Source organism: Lytechinus variegatus, chromosome 10, assembly GCF_018143015.1.
Source record: "Lytechinus variegatus isolate NC3 chromosome 10, Lvar_3.0, whole genome shotgun sequence".
In the NCBI taxonomy this organism is placed as follows: domain Eukaryota; kingdom Metazoa; phylum Echinodermata; class Echinoidea; order Temnopleuroida; family Toxopneustidae; genus Lytechinus; species Lytechinus variegatus.
In genome coordinates, this window is record NC_054749.1 from 27,223,458 (window position 1) to 27,243,879 (window position 20,422).

At 35.0% G+C, this 20,422-nt stretch overlaps 2 protein-coding genes across 3 annotated transcripts in view; one reads left to right on the forward strand and one right to left on the reverse strand.

The window, feature by feature from the left end:
- LOC121422770 overlaps positions 1–20,422 on the forward strand; it is a 25,309-nt gene continuing 4,887 nt past the window's right edge. Inside the window, exons 1-4 of one of the 2 annotated variants that reach the window (XM_041617952.1) lie at positions 1–81; positions 4,293–4,975; positions 5,829–8,518; positions 11,213–11,472. In XM_041617952.1, coding sequence (XP_041473886.1) covers positions 11,220–11,472 — 253 coding nt within the window. In that variant the 5' untranslated portion in view covers positions 1–81; positions 4,293–4,975; positions 5,829–8,518; positions 11,213–11,219. The remainder of the gene's footprint in view (positions 82–4,292; positions 4,976–5,828; positions 8,519–11,212; positions 11,473–20,422) is intronic. The other variant, XM_041617953.1, reaches the window with a different exon arrangement.
- Positions 12,447–20,422, reverse strand: part of LOC121422771 — an 8,465-nt gene continuing 489 nt past the window's right edge. Inside the window, exons 2-7 of the mRNA XM_041617954.1 lie at positions 16,979–17,073; positions 15,797–15,944; positions 15,364–15,420; positions 14,436–14,534; positions 13,386–13,508; positions 12,447–12,787 (exon numbers count right to left, since the gene is read on the reverse strand). Of these exons, the coding sequence (XP_041473888.1) occupies positions 12,725–12,787; positions 13,386–13,508; positions 14,436–14,534; positions 15,364–15,420; positions 15,797–15,944; positions 16,979–17,070 (582 nt within the window). The 5' untranslated portion in view covers positions 17,071–17,073 and the 3' untranslated portion in view covers positions 12,447–12,724. The remainder of the gene's footprint in view (positions 12,788–13,385; positions 13,509–14,435; positions 14,535–15,363; positions 15,421–15,796; positions 15,945–16,978; positions 17,074–20,422) is intronic.

Sequence of the window (20,422 nt, forward strand, 5' to 3'; positions counted from 1 at the left end):
AGTTTACAATAACCAAGGAGACTGACGCGTGATATTCGGCGTGGTTCCCTGGACAAACACACTCTGTATTGTTAGCGAGATGTAAGTATCATCTTTATTGTTAGAGTTGGTTGTCTGTCATAAATAGAACACTAACCGTGCTGTGATTATCCACCAAAATCATCTATTCTTCTTAGACTTCTTGATAGTTTTTTCTAAACCCATTCTATTCATCATGGCTGCATGAATGATCATGGAAGTAAATAGGATCTGCTTTGCCAAAAATATAACTTTGTTTTATTTCATACTTTCATCGAAACTTATTCGTTTGTTAGATTGATTGGCCCAAAATATGGCCTTTCATTTATCTTGTCCATTGCAAGATCATAATATAATCAAATTTCAGCTGACATTGGTAATGCTTAATTTTACTTGATATTCATATGACAAAAGATATTTCATCTACGTGATCTTTCATGTTAACTTATCGTCCAATATCACACCAAGACATCTTACCAATTCTGTCAATTTTATTTCATTATCGTCAATATAAACTTTATTATTAACCGTATCAGACATCTGAGCAGGGCAACTTTGAAACATTGTTGCCTGCTTAACACTGGGATCGAATGGCCGGTCAATAAAATTCCAATTGTTTATCCACGGGCCCAATTTATTGCCCGCTCAAGAAAGTCAATGAGAAAATGCGTGGAAATGTGGCGGGCAATAAAAGGCAGCTCTAACATCCGGGTAATCTACGCGTTTTGAAGGACATATATCGCCCTCACTAAATTGATAACACCCTCGTCTACGACTCGGGCGATATAAATCTAGTTTGTGCGATATATGTCGTATCGCCCCGAGGCCAGTCAATATTGCTTTATTATTAACCGTATCAGACATCTGAGCAGGGCAACTTTGAAACATTGTTGCCTGCTTAAGACTAGGATCAAATTGCCGGTCAATAAAATTCCAATTGTATATCCACGGGCCCAATTTATTGCCCGCTCAGGAAAGTCAATGAGAAAATGCGTGGAAATGTTGCGGGCAATAAAAAACAGCGCTAATATCCGGGTATTCTACGCGATTTTGCACGCGTCCTTGAACCGCGCAGTGCTATACGTCATAATGTATTCAAGTTAGACAACGCTGGATACTGCGTCCCCAGGCCAGGGACGCGTCATTTCAATTACGTCACAATGGTAAAGTTCAGAGGCCCAGTCTGCTCAACATGATAAACTAGATTCTCATTCTAAAAATTTAAAACATCTAGATTTTAACGATTTTTGCTCTAGATGCCTGATTTGATTAATAATAGCAATATTGACTGGCCTGGGAGCGAAAGGACATATATCGCCCTCACTAAATTGATATCACCCTCGTCTGCGACTCGGGCGATATAAATCTAGTTTGGGCGATATATGTCGTATAGCCCCGAGGCCAGTCAATATTGCTTTAATATGACTTAAATCTAGGTGTTTTTTTGTTTTGAGTATCATTAAATTTGTTTACTAAAGTTAAGTAACAATTCATTGGCAAAAGAAAAAAAATATTTTTTTGTAACTCAATATGAATGCAATTGGATGTTCTTATTAGATTATTGTCAGAAATAAAGACTTGTGTCATCTGCAAATAAGAATAAAAGATAATATGCGTTAGAATTTGGTAAAATTTGAAAAAAGAAGGGGGCAGAGATTTGAGCCTTGGGGAAATCTTATAGAAACAGCTTTGCCACACTGTAAAAACCGTGGTGTTAAAACTGACACCAGTTGGTGTTTAATAGAGGACCACACCCTGAAGTGTTAAAATTACACCCTAGAAATTGAACATAACACTAAAGAGTGTAAATGTAACAACCGATGGTGTTGTAATAACACCTATAGGTGTTAAACTAACACTGTCAATTTAACACCGGTATAAAATAACTGGTGTGGTCCTCTATGTACACCGGTTAACACCACAGTTTTTGCTGTGCAGAAGAAGTAAAAATTTCCAATGCTAACAAACTGTTATCTGTTTGATAAATAGTTACTTATTAAGTCATTTGCAATACCCCGGAAGCCATATAAGTATAATTTCTTAATTAAAATACGGTGATCGATACAGTATATATAATCATAAATACAAGATAAATCGTGATTTATCCTAGCAAATTCAACTTTTTAATGACATCTAAACATGATACCCGTATCTTAAAGATCGAAATCAACTTTATCGCCTCTAACTTTCGCACTCGCCAGGAATGCTGTTTTCCTATATATCAACCATTTCATTTCGTTTATTTATTTCACCACGGTTAAAAGCACATTCAGCATAGCTGTTTTTCAAAGGGGTCGTGATACAATATGCAATATTCAATACACAAAAAAAAAAAAAAAAAAAGATGGCAGGTTCGAATCCCACTGGTTCCAATTTTTTCTGACTTATGATTTATGATTTTCATACAGATCGAGCATACTGATCTTATGATTTTCATTACAGATCGAGCATACTGATCTTAAACAAATAGGAGTAATGCCGAAAATTTGTTAAACAAATTATAATCTCCTCCTATATAAAAAGCCTCTTAATTTACTATCTATTGTCCACGGCGGACAGCATTTGAATAGTAATGAGTCAGAAAGAAGAGGATCGAGGGTATTTGAATTCCAGTTCATCGTGGCTTAACCGTGAACCAGAATAGCCTGGTGGTTGAGTCGCTGCCCGGAAAGCAGTAGATGGCAGGTTCGAATCCCACTGGTTCCAATTTTTTCTGACTTATGATTGATGATTTTCATACAGATCGAGCATACTGATCTTATGATTTTCATTACAGATCGAGCATACTGATCTTAAACTAATAGGAGTAATGCCGAAAATTTGTTAAACAAATTATAATCTCCTCCTATATAAAAAGCCTCTTAATTTACTATCTATTGTCCACGGCGGACAGCATTTGAATAGTAATGAGTCAGAAAGAAGAGGATCGAGGGTATTTGAATTCCAGTTCATCGTGGCTTAACCGTGAACCAGAATAGCCTGGTGGTTGAGTCGCTGCCCGGAAAGCAGTAGATGGCAGGTTCGAATCCCACTGGTTCCAATTTTTTCTGACTTATGATTGATGATTTTCATACAGATCGAGCATACTGATCTTATGATTTTCATTACAGATCGAGCATACTGATCTTAAACAAATAGGAGTAATGCCGAAAATTTGTTAAACAAATTATAATCTCCTCCTATATAAAAAGCCTCTTAATTTATATAAATCTCATTATGTCTGATAAAAGCTTTAATCAAAACACATTCGTAATGGTAGCTTTAAATGGAGCTTTAGTTGTGATCTGAAACTGAAGGTGGACCTTATTCCTTTCAAGTCATTTGTAAGATTATTCCAGACAATTGCACCTCTATATTCTAATCGCCTTTTCCCATAATTTGTTTTTACTTTGGGGATGCAAAGACTATAATCCGATTTGCGGGTTCTATAGTAATATATTCATAATTAAATCGTCTACTTGTATATTCTGGAACAGCTCCATACAAAATTGTGTAAATTAGCATTATCTTTCTCATTCTAAGTCTTTCAGTGACTGTCAATTTTTAATTGACGATAGAGGTCTTCTGTTAGATACATTCTGGATACCATCAATACTAATTTAAGAGCTCGTTTTTATAACAAAGTTAGTTGTTCTAAATACCCTTTATCCGTATTACTCCAGACTCCATCACAATAGTCTAAATGACATTGTATAATTGTTTTATACAAAATTAGGGCATGATTTTAGGATATATAAGGTCTAATTCTTTTCAAAAGTTACATACATTTAGCAATCTTGGATTTCATATGACTGATATATGAGCTCCCCAATCTAGGAATTCATCTATTACAACTCCAAGACATTTTGTTTAGTAACTCTTTTTAGCAATTCGCCATTCAAGGATACAGTTATGTCATTATCAACTTTGTGTATACGATTTCGGGTACCAATAATAACAAAGTCACATTTAGCTATATTCAACTTTAATTTGTTACATGCAGGCCACTCTGATACTGCTTGGAGATCACTCTCCAATTCAGATTTTATAACAGTAGCATTTTCGGAACTGAAATAAATACCTTCGATACTAAGTTGAAATATAGATGTATTTGCGCTTTTCTCCGAGAGCAATGGAGGGAGAAACGACAAAAAAAATGTTCCATGAATAAGATTATAAATGATAAACATTTCATTTGTTTGAAATAAGACTTTTTATGTTGTGGAATGTTAAGATAATATTGTCATATAGAATATGCATTTGTTGTAAGAAATGCGTTTTTCTATTTTTAACAGTTTTTAAAGAATCATCTGAAGAGGAGTAAAACACAACAATGCAGAACATCACCAATCATATCGTAGTAGGTGAAGCCGAGAGTAGAGTCATTCGAACAAAATCATCATCAAACTCTTTGCCCTTATCATCATCGTCGTCGTCGTCACATCGGGATCGAATAAGAGGTAACAAGAACAATTCTGATCGCAACATCAATTACAAAATGAACGCTAAACTCGATGTCGAAAGCTATGATCCTGAAACGGTCCACGTTAAAGAATGCGTCGTTGAGATCATCGGGAGGTCGGCGTCGAATTGTGATGACGACGAAGGCTCTAACCACGCCGTTTACGTAAATAACGACAACGATAATCAGTCAGTCGACGAATACAGCCCATCGCGGTGGAAGAAAAGATGCATTAAAATTTCATGGTATGTCGTGATCGGAGCTTTCTTGACTGCTTGTCCCGTGTTCGCTGCCGGCATCGTGCTCGGTGTCATGGCTTACTCTGATCGCCCTACAGCACATCTGCTCGTAAAACCAGCCAACATCGTTCTCAGTATGTTTTTCTTTCTGATAGGTGTAGGAGTTGGGTTCCTGATATTCCTGTTTGTTAGAAAACGTCTTGGATTCTGGGCCAAGGAAGAACAGAGGGAAATGGTGACCGAATTCAGCAACTATGTTCATGAGGAACCGACGGTGGTGAGTGTCTGAACTTTGTAGGCCTATTTGATGGAAAGGGGGATGTCCTTCAAGTGTCCAATTCGTTTCTAACTCATATTGTGATAGCCAGCAACGTAATCATCCAAAACACTTGTTCAAAATATTTTCTAAATATGAGGTATATTCTTACATACATATTTTTCGTGAAAATTTAATATGCTTATTTTTGTTTACAAAGGACACATTTCCTGAAGAAAAAAAATGACGTTGATGGATTTCCATATATTTGAGGTTCATCGGATTATTCGGACTTCTTTGTACGACGAAGATCTGGTTGACTAAACATGCTAAAGGAACTAAGTTCTTCCATGTTTTAAGAAGTCATGAAGAAATGTATGAAAAAAATAACACCAATGTTAATCCTTTAAGCATAAAGTAATTGAAATTAAGTGTCGTAATTTCATCTTTTATTGTTCAAGATGAATACATTACCCGATCCCCTGGACCCGATCACTTCATTTTCCAAAGCCGATTATTTAAAGTGTTTTGTTTCATTTGAATGATGTTGTAATCAAATATTTGACTGTATTTTTTCTTAATATCTGTATATCAGTACTTTAAAAACGCTGTTTAAAATTATAAGCAGTTTTTCATCCGTCACTCTAAAAAGAATGATATTGCTTAAAGCTTCAAGCTAGTTTATTAACGTTTTACCCAAGCTAAACATTAAAGCAGTTGTTTTTTAACAGTTTAAACATCTTGGTGTTAGAATAACGGCCTTAAATAACGTCCTCAAAATTTCAAACTGCGTTTTTGCAGTGTGGGTAGGGTAGGGCATGGGCGGTAGAAACGTTTAACGCTATCATCTTATCTACCTATCTATATATTCCAGGTTATCCGGGATTCAATAGTAAGATAGCTGTCATCTGTCATATGGAAACGAATTGGTCATATTCATGATATTCTGCATATTCGATGAAACGGCAAAACCAACGGCTACTATAACACCTGGGCAACAGTACGGAATACTACATCTTCGAAAGACGATCTTCAGACAAAAACCAATTGAAATGCATAATCGAAGAAATCTACTCAAATTGAAAATCATCACAACGGAGTGCGTCGTGAAGACTAGATTTTAGAAATATACGTTTTGATATATTTCATATAAATATATATTCTAAATATATATGCAGACTAATGCACCAAATGCTGAATTGTTTACCATATAAATGGTGTAATTATGTTTATCGGTTGGAAGTAATGAGGGGGAAAAGGAAAAAGATCCTATTGAAGATGCATTTTAAATGTGTTATAATAATAACACCGGCCAAGAAATAACGTTGGATGTATGGAGTTTGAAGATCGTCTCCACCCTCTTTTTATCTTGTAGCAATTTGGTTTAAGTATTTCCTAGTATATATGGATAAATCTTCATTAGAATATGTGTTTTGGTGGTCTATGATCATAGAGTATATTAAAAATATCATTTTTGTGAACATCCATTTAAAACATTGACATCCGTATAACAGAATCATTAGCATTCTGCATTTTTATATTTGGATCACGGAAATGTTATAATCATTTTCTTTCTTTCTCTTTCACTCTTTCCATAATTATGTCAATATTTGTGTGGATTTTGGGGCTGTTGGCCGAAAGATGATCGGATCATGAATTTCATGGATTGTGAACCTTGAAACGATAGTTATCATAATGATAATAATGTGAATTGTAAAGCGCTAAATGTGCTCAAGGTGCATAAAGAGCAAAAAGTAAAATAAAAGAGTTTTCAGAAAATTTTAAAAGTCTCGACGGAGGTGCATTTTTTGTCGTCAGGAAGGCTTTTCCACAAAGTGGGGCACACATAAGCAAATGATCTTATGGATAATGTATGAATATTCTGAACCAAAAAAAAAAATACAGAAAAGGTCGAGTGTAATTTTGAAATTCCTGCTTTGAAGTATTTTCGATTGTACGTAAGGAATGTTTGAATAAAGGTAATTCCGTTTTGGATCCAATAAGCTAGAAAAATTAATAGATGTGTTCTATAACCATAAAATTATCCATGTGTAATAAATTGAACACACGTCACGATAATACTTTAGCAATGCAACACTTGTAACAAAGCGCTGATTTGTAGGAGGCCATTATGCCAAAACGCAAAAGCATTGTATAGAAATGAAATTCCTTCAAGTAATACTTTTAATGCGACAATAAAGAATATGCCTTATTTCAGTTCTGGATTGTACATGAATAACATGCCTTTTAGTGGTTTGCTTTTATCTGTCAAAGAAATTTTGTAACTAAAATAGGACCGATTCCTCTATGACGTGTTTTTAAATATTAATGTATGACGTAGGTTTTTTTATGCAATCTAACATGTCTGTCAAACTCAATCTTTGAATAATAAAAACTCGTTATTCTGAAGGGTTTTTTTATACCGAAAATGAAATAAGATTCGATACTCCGATTTGGGTCTACGAAAACGAAATAAAGTCCGATATTCCGAACAGTAATCTTAAAAAGAAAAAAACATACGATTCGTTATTCCAAGGTTTGATTTTAACCGGAAAGGAAGTTTTGTTCGTATTATATGTATATTTGATTTTTTTTTCGCAATGACCAACTTCCTTTTTGGGATATCAAGTACGAACCTAGACTAACCATATTTCACTTCAGACTGTCGAACATTTTTTTTTCGAATGATAAACCTTTGGATTAACGCCACGTATTTTCGGTTTATCAAATCCATACTCATGTTTAGACTAACGACCATACGGGTCGCGAGGCCAAATGGTTCAAGCATTGGACTCATGATTGTGAGGTCGTGAGTTCGAATCCCTGCTTGGCCATTATTTCCATTGTAAACAGAAAGGCCCGAGAGTAATTTCTGTCGTTTATTAAGGTCAGCCACGGTAACTGATAATCCTAGTGGGTGGTCAGGGTGCAAGAAACTTTATTGCAAGTCAAATATGGGTTTCAAAATAGACCATTATTATGTCTTGCAACTAATCACAAATGAAGTTGATTGCTGTTCGGTTTATTGCAAGAAAGACTGCTAACTGCTGCGCTGCAGCTAAAGTTGCTGCATCACTTCTAAAATAACAGAAAAAATTGTAATTGAATGCAAAATATTTTGCTACAACACCATCTTAGACGTAGAAATGTTTCCTATGTACTAGGTTATACAACAAATCCGAAAGCCGCGCGGTCAAGCTCTTATATACACGAATTACTACTTCGAATGAACATCAGTTCTTGCTGGTGTATCGTATTTCGTATTAATGAACATTCGGAATAACAGACATAATATCGATTGAATATCATCTTTTTTAGTATGGGGTGTATGCAACACTGAACATGTAACTTGTTTCGTTTCATGCTAAGTGGTAAACGGGCGATATGAACGTTATTGATAGCATTGACGGAATTGTATTACGTAACACAATTGACGACATAAAAATCGATCTATGAATATGTTTCAACTTCCTTTCCACCACGTTACTATTCTCTGTTCTACAATATTATTAGCAACCGACGAACACGATCAACCAGGATTAGGTCTACCTCACTCACTTTATGGTAAGTTGAATTGATTACTGTAGTATATATATATATTAAAGAACAGTAGGGAAATAGGGAAAAATGGAAATTCCCTCATTCGTTGATGTATGTACGTACCTCTGTTACCTCACACGCGTCACATCTTACGTCACGTCATTCATTTCAGAGTAAAAACTACTTGTGCATTATACATCCAATTATCCAATACGCAATTAGGTTTTGGAAATTGATGAGAAAGTACATTTCATGGCACTTTGCGTGACTTACGCCTATTATTAACTTATGATGGATTCTTTGTCGTCTGGGTACTGGTATGATAAAAATACATTTGATTCTACCGTTCCTTAAAGTAGATCATGACAATAATCTAGACCAAGAAAGTCATGATTGTTGAATTAAAAAGAAAATCTGAAATGGTAGTACTTAAGATGATGGTGCTATAAATCCTAACAAAAGATATGATAAAATTGCTCTTACAATGATGTTACGGGTTTCAACAGTGTGAAATCCAAAGGAATCAGTAATTGTCATGCAGGTTAAAATCTGTGATTTTCTTTTATTTATTTAGATACTTATATTGCCCTTGAATTAAAAAAAAATAATCGATAGCAATTTCCCATGGTTAAAAAAAACGTTCGTATCAAAATATAAGTCTAAAATTTTTTTTTTTCTTATTCATTTATACTCGCATCAGATAAAAAGTTAAAAGACAATTATGTTGGTTAACATTCTTATTGTTTACCATCGTTCAAAACTGTATTTTAATTCAGTTTCGATGGAATACTGTATGTACTTTTGCCTGCTTCTTCTTGAGATTATTGTTAATAAAGAATAGTTTATAAAATAGGATAAATTAATAGTTTTTCATCTGTTACTTAATTGTTTGTGTGGTAACAGGCCTGAGTTCCTTGGGAGCATTTCATCAACATTGATTTTGTCATCCGACAAGTTGTCAGATTTGAGGCAATCCTTGATTTTGATTGGCTGAGAAGCACTGTTACTATAGCAACTGTCATAAACATCCGGTATTGTTGGATTATTCCTCCGACAAGTTCTTTGATGAAAATAATGCTCACCTGGGGGGGGGTTTAATGAAAGGACTTGTCGGACATTTTATCCGACAAGTACCAGTTTATCCGACAGTTACCATCGGAACAGTGCCTCTCAGCCAATCAGAATCAAGGAAAAATGTCAGATCTGACAATTTGTCGGATGAAATTATTGATGAAACGCTCCCCAGGTGTGATAGGGTGAGGGTGAGGCATATTTAGATATTTTCTTGTGCAAGCACTGGTTAAAAGTTTGAAACGAATATTCAATTCCCTTATTTCATTTAACAGTATCATAATACTGATGACGATTATAATAAAAAGATGTAAGAAATCGCAGGTAGAGTATATCATAGACAAATCTTTTAGAAAATATGTTGTGAAAAAGTTGCATATAGAATATTGGCAGGCGTACCTTTAACCCTATCCTAACTGGTTTTGACTGGGCTACCACCCTCAGATCTCGGCCGCTGATTGTGCGATCGCCGCGAAAATTTGCACGCGCGTAGAGCCGGATGTAAACTATACAAGGCTGTACAGTAAAATTTTCAAAAACTTAATTTCTTATATTTTTTTATTAATTGATTATGCAAATCACCATATGAAATTTGTGTATGTTTTTGCCTTTCATTCACTTTATATAGTTAGTAGAATGCTGATTTTTGGAGACCATACAAATTTTCACATTTCAAAAAAAAAATCTACAAAAAGATTGACAAAACATAATAAATTTCCTATGTATCTTACTGTTTTTCAATTCTTATTTATTATTTTTTAGCAATTGCTTTTTATTGTTTTTTTAGATGAACTTTGTCAGGGACCCTTTTGCGATCATAAATAACATGAAATAAATCCATCTAAACCAACGAAAGTGTAAATAATCCGACATTTATGATTTTGGGTTTAAAAACACAATTTGCATTGAGTTTGTACACGTAGTCACGTTTGTGAGCAACTTTGGGACCGATATGAGCTTACAAAATATTGCGTAATTTCGGAACCGCGTACCCGGCGTCGCAAATTTGCTCTCAAAAGATGCGAAAGTCAGCGAGCAGCGCGGTCAAAGACTTTGCGCGGCGGCATAGTGGCGAAATTTGTTGAGGGGACCCCCCCCCCAGTTTAATAAGGGTTAATCAAGAACTATCTTCCTTTCCTGGCAGAGACATTTTTACGGTCACACCAAAACTTCCAATGAGGGAGGATAGCTCTGATATAAATGAATGGATGAATAGATAAATGAAAAATAAATAAATAAATAAACAAATGAATAAATAAATAAACAAACTGAATTGATGAATGAATGGATGAATAAATGAATGAATAAATGAATGAATGAATGAATGGATGAATAAATAAATAAATGTAAATAAATAAATAAATTGAATTGATGAATGAATGGATAAACAAACAAATGAATGAATGAATGAATGAATAATGAATGAATGAATGGGTCGATGGCTGAATGAATTGAAGTGATGAATGAATGAATGGGTCGATGAATGAATGAATGGATGAATGAATGAATGAATGGGTCGATGGATGAATGAATGGATGAATGAATGAATGCAAGAAAGAAATAGTGAATAGACGGATGCAAACGAATTGACTGATTAAACTGAATCTTGTCCCCTTTTTCGGGAAATTTGCCATCCACTGCATTTAGATACACGATGTGTGATGAAGATGGAGCCCCCGTATTCCCATCCACACGCCCCAACATCCTCCAGGCAGCCCGTTGCCATGGTGACGCTACAAGGATGCGATCCAAGCCTCCATGTGTGTTTGAGATGGTTGCTTCCGTGGGGTTCTTACTCCTCATCATCGGTTGTCTCGTCGTCGTCGTCGGTGGTGGTCGAAGACCACGAGGTCCAGCAGGACTTGTAGGGCTGTTCATCATATCAACCGGATTTTCATTGCTCATGGGTAAATCCTTTGTTTTTTATCAGTGACGCTGCCACAATTTTCAGATTGAAAAGGGGCGATTCAGACAAGAAAATTTCTCTCCAATGAAATGTGCAAGGTAGGAGTTTGAAGCTTCAGGTCCTTTCTCTCGGCTTAAAACAAAATCTGGTTTCATTGATATTGTTTTCACAGGAGGATTGTTGAAAAGCAAACCAAAACAAAGCAAAGATTAAAAGAAAGATGCCCATTTCATTTGGAGATGATAATATAGCCTTTATCCTTACGATCCTTCGTGTTCTTGTCTCCAATCACTTATAAATTACTCCTGTTTCAAATGCACTTGCCAAATTTAATTTCCATTACTTGAATGGAAATAAAACTTTAAAAAGAATAAAATAGCTGCCTTATTCTTTACTTGGAGATTGTCATTACCATTGTATATCACATATAAAACAGACATATTCTAGCGTCATTGTCTTGCGGTGTAGCTAAATGAAGATTCGAGAGAAAAAGTTTTCAGAACAAATATAATTTTTTATTCGACATCATAGAAAAATTTTACGACATAAATAGAATGGATGTTAAAATGTAAAAAAAATTTAAAATGCTATGCATTAAAATATATTCGATCCACTAAACACATGAATTAAATGATCAAAATTCAATGAGAAAGCCGTTCAGTAAAATAGAATAATGATATTTTGATCGACGATGCATATCTTCATAACTGTTATAAAATCTGACTGAGATATCTCTAATAGATAAATAAAATACAATAACAAACATTAATCTGACATGACTTCTGAAAAACATAACATAATAATCTTATCAAAGCCAAAAAAAGAAAAAATTATTTCGAAATAGGTACTTTGTATTTTTCTAATGTGAATTCATAAGAAAAAAAAACCCCTCAATATTTGTATCAAAATATGTCCCTTCTCTATGACTGGCTTCTGGCTCAAAGATGATAGGTCTACGGGGGGAGGTTGATACTGTGTGGAGCATTCCAAGTGCCTGTGTATATATGGAACATTCCCCGGGGTGTGTAGAAGGTGCACACATGCCGCAATCCTAAATCCAATTTCTTGATAAAAATCAATGCAGAGCTTAGATGCATCGTTGATTGTTCGCACCCTGATGATGATCTGCGGTATAGTTACTATATTGCCCTCGATGACTGGATACGTCTCCATCTGTCATGGTATAATAATAACCGTATGGAGGTCAAACATCCATGGTATAATCAAGCTATTCCATTATTTTCGATGATTATTCAAGGGTGTTCGTCAGGAGTGAATCCTAGGTTTTCCATCGCCTGCTTGGATCGGCAGTGAGGCTATTGTAAAATAAGTAACAATAGACATGATTAGCTTTCTTCAGAAGATAGTCGTAGTATCGTTTGCATTATTTGCACCGATAACACCAACAAGCAAAAGAGAAAATATAGGAAAGATATGACATCTAGACACTGAAATAAACAAAATAATAAAATCTCCCTATATGGATAGCATGCAAACGGGTAGAAAAAAAAATTATGGCAGTTCGCCGGTAGTTTTTCTGGTTGTACACCATGTACACCAGCCAGTAATGTTGACAGATCGACTGATAACAACCTTACTGATCTTTGTTAGCCCCGCCCCTTCCTTTTGATTTTTTTTAAATAAACAGCAGAAATTTAGCCCTAAAACAACACATTTTTCATGCATAAACTGTAATAACTATTGGTTAGAGTTTTTAACAACTATTGGTTACAGTCATTAACAACTTGTTTAAAGTCTTAAACGAGTTGTTTAAAGTCTTAAACAAGATGTTTCAAGTTTGAGATTTTAAACAAGTTGTTTAAAAATATTTAAACACTATCAAGGAAGTTCAAACAACTAGTTAGAGTGACGGGCTTAAACAACGTGCTACTATTTTATTGTGTTTATACTCACGCATGTTTTATCAGGAGGACGACAGAAAGGTATTGAACATAGAACAATGGCAAATAATGACGTCATCATTGCTGTCAGGGCTATCGTGATTCCAACGATATTCACAATGATTGCTTTCCTGTCCTGAAATAAGTAAATTTAATACAAACATTCATGCGTAAATGGAAATAATTTATTTCGTTGCAAAATAAGAAGACTGAAAAAAAAAAATAGCTAATTGATATTCGATTCTAAGAATGAGAGATGTAGATGTACAGAGTTTTAAATAGAAATTTATGTAGCTGTATATTTATTTATTTATTTATTTTGTTCTTATTGATCATTTATTTCTGTGAATCCACCTTTATTAAACCATGCGGGACGTTTTTCTTAAATCAATTATTGCCATGGCCTGTAATGTGCATTAAATCCAACATGTTATGAGTGACGTTAGTTTGGTGTTAGTGCAAACCTTACACTGCAAAAACACCGGACGGTGTTGATTAAACACCAGTCCGGTATCTACAATATCTAGGAAAACACCAGGGGAAGAATTGAACCAACACCACTTAAAAATCAAACCGATGTAGGTTTAACACTGATTAGTGTTGTTTAAATGCTTATCTGGTGTTAGCCTAAGGCCGAAGTAGTGCTGTTTCAAAACATCTTTGGTGTCTACCGATATAGATCCCGAGCTGGTGTTAAATTAACACCGGTATTTTTGCAGTTCATGGGTGTTATTAAAACTCATTTGGTTACTACTTGTATAAAAATGCTGGGCAACATACTGTCCAATATGTTGGTAATATATATATATATATATATATATATATATTGGGCAATTTTATCCAAATGAGCAAATTTATTACCAATTAATTTGGGCAGATTTAACTAATAGTTGTGTGGACAGTATGTTGCCCAGGATTGGTTAAAAGTTTGACATTTTTTGCACAACTATTTTAAGAGTGTACACTTTTTGTTATTATGTTTAATCCATGTAGGGTGTAATTTCATCACCTCAATATGTGGTTATCTAGTGGGACCCATATACGTTTTACTTTATATGCTTACGTTTTCGATGTGATCAGTTGAAAGACCGATGCATAGAATTACAATCAGATCACTCGATATAACAAGAGATGCAACAGAGGAACCTAGAAAACCAAATACCTGTAAGAAAAATGAAAGAATTTTCCATGTGAGAAATAAGGATCATCTCACTTTACATTTTCAACTAAAACTCACAAAATTTAGCAAAAATGTGCACGAAATTCTTCAATTTTACTGTAGAAAATGCAAGAGCGGTCTATTGACGAGCTCACTCGCTTCGCTCCTTCGTTTTGAGTTTCTTTGAAAATTTCTATTCATATCGCACCCCCATGAAAACAAAATAGTGGAACATATACGTATATCGAGTGATGCATGGAATTAAATAAATTATGTAGATATAAATATTTACAATAATAATCATCTTAATTGCTTATATATGACCTATTTACACATCTAATTTCAAAATACCAATGCCTCTATTGTCTCTACAATAAACAAGAAGAGCATTAGTGTAGAATTACTTCTTTGGACGCAGCGAGCGCTGATGTTGAAGCGGCAGCTCGAGGGTAATAATAGTTCCGCTTTGTATCATTTGGATTAAGGCCTGGTCACACCGCCCGAGTGTTGTTGGAGCGGTCGTGTAGCGGTAGGGAAAGAAGGTCGAATTTCGCTCACAAAATTCGGGAAAAAATCGAAAACAAAAGAAAACCAATCGAAATCGAAAATGGTGATGATTTTTTTTCTCTCCGCTCCACGACCGCTCCAACAACGCTCGGGCGGTGTGACCAGGCCTTAAGCGTGATATAAATCCAGCTATTCTTTTTATCACCCCTCCCCCACCCCCATGCACCCCCGATACATCAGTGCGGATAATGAAGCAAATGCATATTCTGTGGCTTTGAAGAAAATGAAGTGTTTTAAAAAATATAATTACATTCAAAGCACTTACCAAACATCGCATCTTGTTCCGTGCCACGATACCAAATACCCCAGGGGCCAGGAAAAACTGTGTGATCAATTATGAACAAAATTTGATATACGTGAGTAAATGAAAAAAATAAGGGTGGTTCTCTGGTAATCACCAATTAGAAAATATACTTAATCATCTTTTGGGAATTGACAAATGTATATATATTAATTGGTAAAATGATAGCATCGATGTATAACATGTCTCACATTTTGTGTTTATGTTACTTTCTTGAGCAAAACGCTTCGTGTCTTTTTTTTCTTTAAGAGTGAAACTGGCAATTCTGGTAATTCCGGTAATTCACTTGTTAACATTCTTGGCAAAACACTACGTTAATAGAGAAAACATTTTTAGGTATGAAAACTTATGAATTTTAAACCAAAGAAAGAGTTTAGCATTTATATATTGTACTTACCACACCTGCCCAAATTCCTGGCCCAAAATCATGGAACTCACTTTCAACAATAAGGGCAACAATTCCGACAATGATTGATGAAATAGCACACAGAATGAGCAATATACCGAGTGCAGTAGACACTTTGCCATTGTAGTGCCTTACTTTCCTATTAAACAAAAATAAATAAAATTTTACTTGCTCGCTGAATGAAGTAAGAAACATTAATTCATTTCACTTACAAAATCGAATATTGGTAGAGAGAGGACTATATTACTAACGGCGTATAGAACATTCATTTTTATGAATGATTGTTATGAAAGAAATTGCGAGGAGCGAAGAGCTTTAAACTAGGTGAACAATTTTTTGAAACGCCATAATGATGATATAGGATAGCGAACATACGGACAAAGAAATCATAATTTAATAAGTATATGTTAAGAATATTCGCCAGGGATCAAAATTGACGTCAGAAATGACTCCACCTTTTTATTTATTTTTTTATTAATTTATTTATTTTCTTGCTTCTGCCAACACCCTTCATTGTGTTCGCAAAGTCCATTTTTGGCAACGCATCCGGAATCATTTCAATACCTTCACAGGCCCAAGCTTCAACTGACAGGTTTTATAATGGGAGAAGTGTGATTCAGTGAATTCAAGCACACTCTGATCCTCAAGAATACCCTAAGAGGCTTATAACATATTGCCTAGACACGAGTTTTTATGAAATAACCACGATGGTTACCATAGTAACTGGATATCACTCATTACCTCACATGACTACTTGATCTCTGAGTTGGTGATCATTGTGATAATGAAAATAAAAATAACAATGATGAAAGAAATGATTACAATATAACAATTATGTTTAGAATAATAATGATGATAATAATAAAAGATATTAATAATAGTTATTATTATTATTGTTGTTGTTATTGTTGTTATTATTATCATCATCATTATCATTACTATTGTTATAATAATAATTGCAACTGAAACATGTAATTCCCCTCTGGTGTTAAATTGACAGCGTTAGTTAAACACCAATGGTGTTTACTATAACACCTGTAATTGTTACTTTGACTCTTTGGTGTTATGTTCGATCTCTAGGATGCATGCACTTTATGGTGTGATCCTCAGACACCAACCGGTGTAAGGTCCAAGGTTCTTACAGTGTAGATATTGGTGTATACTGTGTCTTACCCTTCATCTTGTGTGGATTCTTTCTTCAGACTGATGGATGAGTTTGCACGATTGATCTGTCTTTGGTACTGAGCAATATCTGCGTCTTCCATCGCCTGTTATGAATCATATAAATCATATTGTTGAATTAAATAAAAATGTCACTTTGTAAGAAAACAATGGCTGATAATCCAAACAAAAACATGGCTATATTCGCTCAACTATATACGGAAAGCCAGAAATGAACATAGTTTTCGATGTAATACAACGTAAAGTTCATAGTTTATCTCATGGTTTTAAAGATAAATACGAGTCGATGGCGAAACATGAAGGTTTCCTTAAAAGTTTTAATTGATGGCAAGATTCATTGATTAATCTTTTGCCATTTTTTTGTTTACTTTATACATTTATCATATAATTATGTATCGGAAATAATCTCAAATAAATCCAGAGGCACCGTTGGCATATTTTGGGAGAAGTGTAAGTGGAAGGGGAGGTGCTAGGCGATCTCTAGATGCATGGCGTAATTTTTTCAATTGAATAAGAGTCACATAGAATTTGATGACACATCCCTTCATTTTCTTTTTTATTTTCTTCTTCTTGTTCTTTATTTTGCTCCTCTGGTTGGTTAGCTGCACCTGCACCCCATCCCGCTATTCATTTTTGTCCGACAAGTCGTCAGATCTGACATCTTTCCTTGATTTTGATTGGCTGAGAGGCACTTATTTCTATGGTAACCGTCGGATGAAATGGCCGGGACATATTATGTTGTCGGATAAATTGTCATTTCATGAAACGCTCCCACGGACGCTCCCCATGATATGTCGAATGTCTCATAAAGACATTCATGTCATAAAAAGCTTGAACTACAAGCTTCATGGCATGAATACGGTGTGCCTATTCCCCCAGAATGAGCATATAACCTTTAATCATTCTTAGCAGATGACAAATATAAAATGCAAGCAAATTACTTATGCAAGCAGAGGAAATGACAACAGAACGTTTGGGGCTGTCGCGAATTATATTAATCTAATTCTGCTCTCTTATATTTATAGGGTGTGGCAATTTAGATGTGCGAGATTATCATCTAAATTGAAATCAAGATAATGAGGCGTATACTGTCATACATTATTCATTCGGGAAACTATAGGTACCTAGGACGAAACATCAGGGAGTTTCCGCAGCGCGACGCATTCGACGGATTCAATAACAAGGTACATGCATTGTGCCGGGTTGAACGACATACGGTGGGAGGTCTTTGACAAAAATTGGTGAACCCTAAAAGCAGTTAGCTCCTACGTTTCGGAGCTGACGAAAAATGGCAGATATGTCGTTTGTCCCGAGTCCAGGACGAAACTGCTGTTTTGATTCACCAATTTTAGCCAAAAAGAACCCTTCTTCATGTTCTTGGTTGTTTATTGTCAAGAAGGGCATTTTACAATGCATTTTCCATGATCTTGAATCCGTCGTGCGTGATGGAGCAAAAAATCCCTATTATAAAGGACAAGTCCACCCCAACAAAAAGTTGATTTGAACAAAAATAGAAAAGTGCAACAAGCATAACACTGAAAATTTCATGAAAATCAGATGTAAAATAACAAAGTTCTGACATTTTCAAGTTTTCCTTATGCACATCCTGGTCGGTATGCAAATGAGGAGACTGCATGGTGACGTCATCCACTCACTATTTCTTTTGTATTTTATCATGACATATTCTGATTTTCTCCTCATTGTCAAGTTAAACAACGATTATTCTTCCCCGAACATACACTCAGCAAAAAAAGTTCTTCCATAAAGATATTTGATTGGAGGCAAATTATTGTATGTCAACATGACAAGACAATATTCATCTTCCAGTATGACATGACATTTTCATGTGAACAGTCATGCATGAGTGGTTAAATGCTTTAAACAATAGCAATGTCAGTAAAAGAAAATTGCAAGAAATGGACCATTCAAATGCTAATGATTATGGCCATCATGTAGGCATACATTCAGCAATTTCAACATGCGTTATCATTTGAATTGAATGCTTAAAGATGCATCATGAGAAATGCACAATGAGATGGATCACTTGGACACTCACTTTCAAGATGAAGCTTTCCAACCGAGAGCATGCAAGAGCAATAGGAATGTTGCAGTCTGGGCAGTCAGACAAGTGGCTCGATATTTCCAAGTTTCACCAGCAACAATTTTAAATTTGAACCAGCGGTCTTTGGCTACTAATGAAGTTAGAGATCGTCCTAGGAGTGGTCGACTTAGGGCCACCACCCCTGCAGTAGATAGGAGGATAAGGATAATTTTCTTTTGCTTATGCAAAGATACTGAAATTTGACATTTTGTTCATCGACTGAATTTGACTTAAAATTCCAGTGGAATAGTGATGCATCCAAGGTGGATATCTTTCTCTTCACTATTAGAGTGGTATTTGACTTTAAGTTTGCTTTTATCGTTTAATGGATATTTATGCCACACAAACTTTCACAACTGAAAGAATGATCGTTTGCTAGCAATTTTCTTTTACTGACATTGCTGTTGTTTAAAGAATTTAACCACCCATGCATGATTGTTCACATGAAAATGTCATGTCATACTGGAAGATGAATATTGTCTGGTCATGTTGACATACAATAATTTGCCTTTAATCAAATATCTATATGGAAAATTTTAACTTTTATAAGTGTCCAATAACATTTTTTGCTGAGTGTATGTAATTAGCATTGTTTAATATTATATGGTTCAGTCAAGTTGGTCCTTATTGTCATATCTGTAAAAAATGAAATATTGCATAATTCAAACAATATAAAACAAAAGAAATAGTGAGTGGGGGACATCATCGGCTGTCTCATTTGCTTGCCACTGAGTTGTGCATATCACTGTTTTGTGAAAAATAAGCGAAACTTTAAGATGTCATAACTTTCCTATTTTACATCCGATTTTGATGAGATTTTCAGCGTTATGCTAGTTTGATTTTCTCTCTATTTTTCTGGGGTGGACTTGACCTTTAACAATATCTCATTGGATACATGTATACATCATTGACGGTTGACCATCTCTAAAGGCGCAGTCACATTTCCCCTCCGGCAGCCGTACGACGAATCGAAAACAGCCGTTTTAACATTTATTGTACCAGCTATATGTAGGTTTTAATAAAAATGAATGAAACGGCTGTTTTCACCTCGCCGTACGGCCGTCGTAGGTGAAATATGACTGCGGCATTACACATTGGATTTTTTGTTATGATAGAGCGATACACCCTGATACACCTTTTTATGAAAAATACCATTCAATTATGGTCGTAATTCTAATTTCTACTGATTCTAAATTTTAAACTTTTGCCATTAATTTGATTGCCAGCATTATGTCCCCAAATGATATTTCTCTTACAGTAACAACGTCCTCTTTTACAACTTGTGCACATCTATTTATAATTTCGTCATCATACACATTATCGGAAACTAAGAC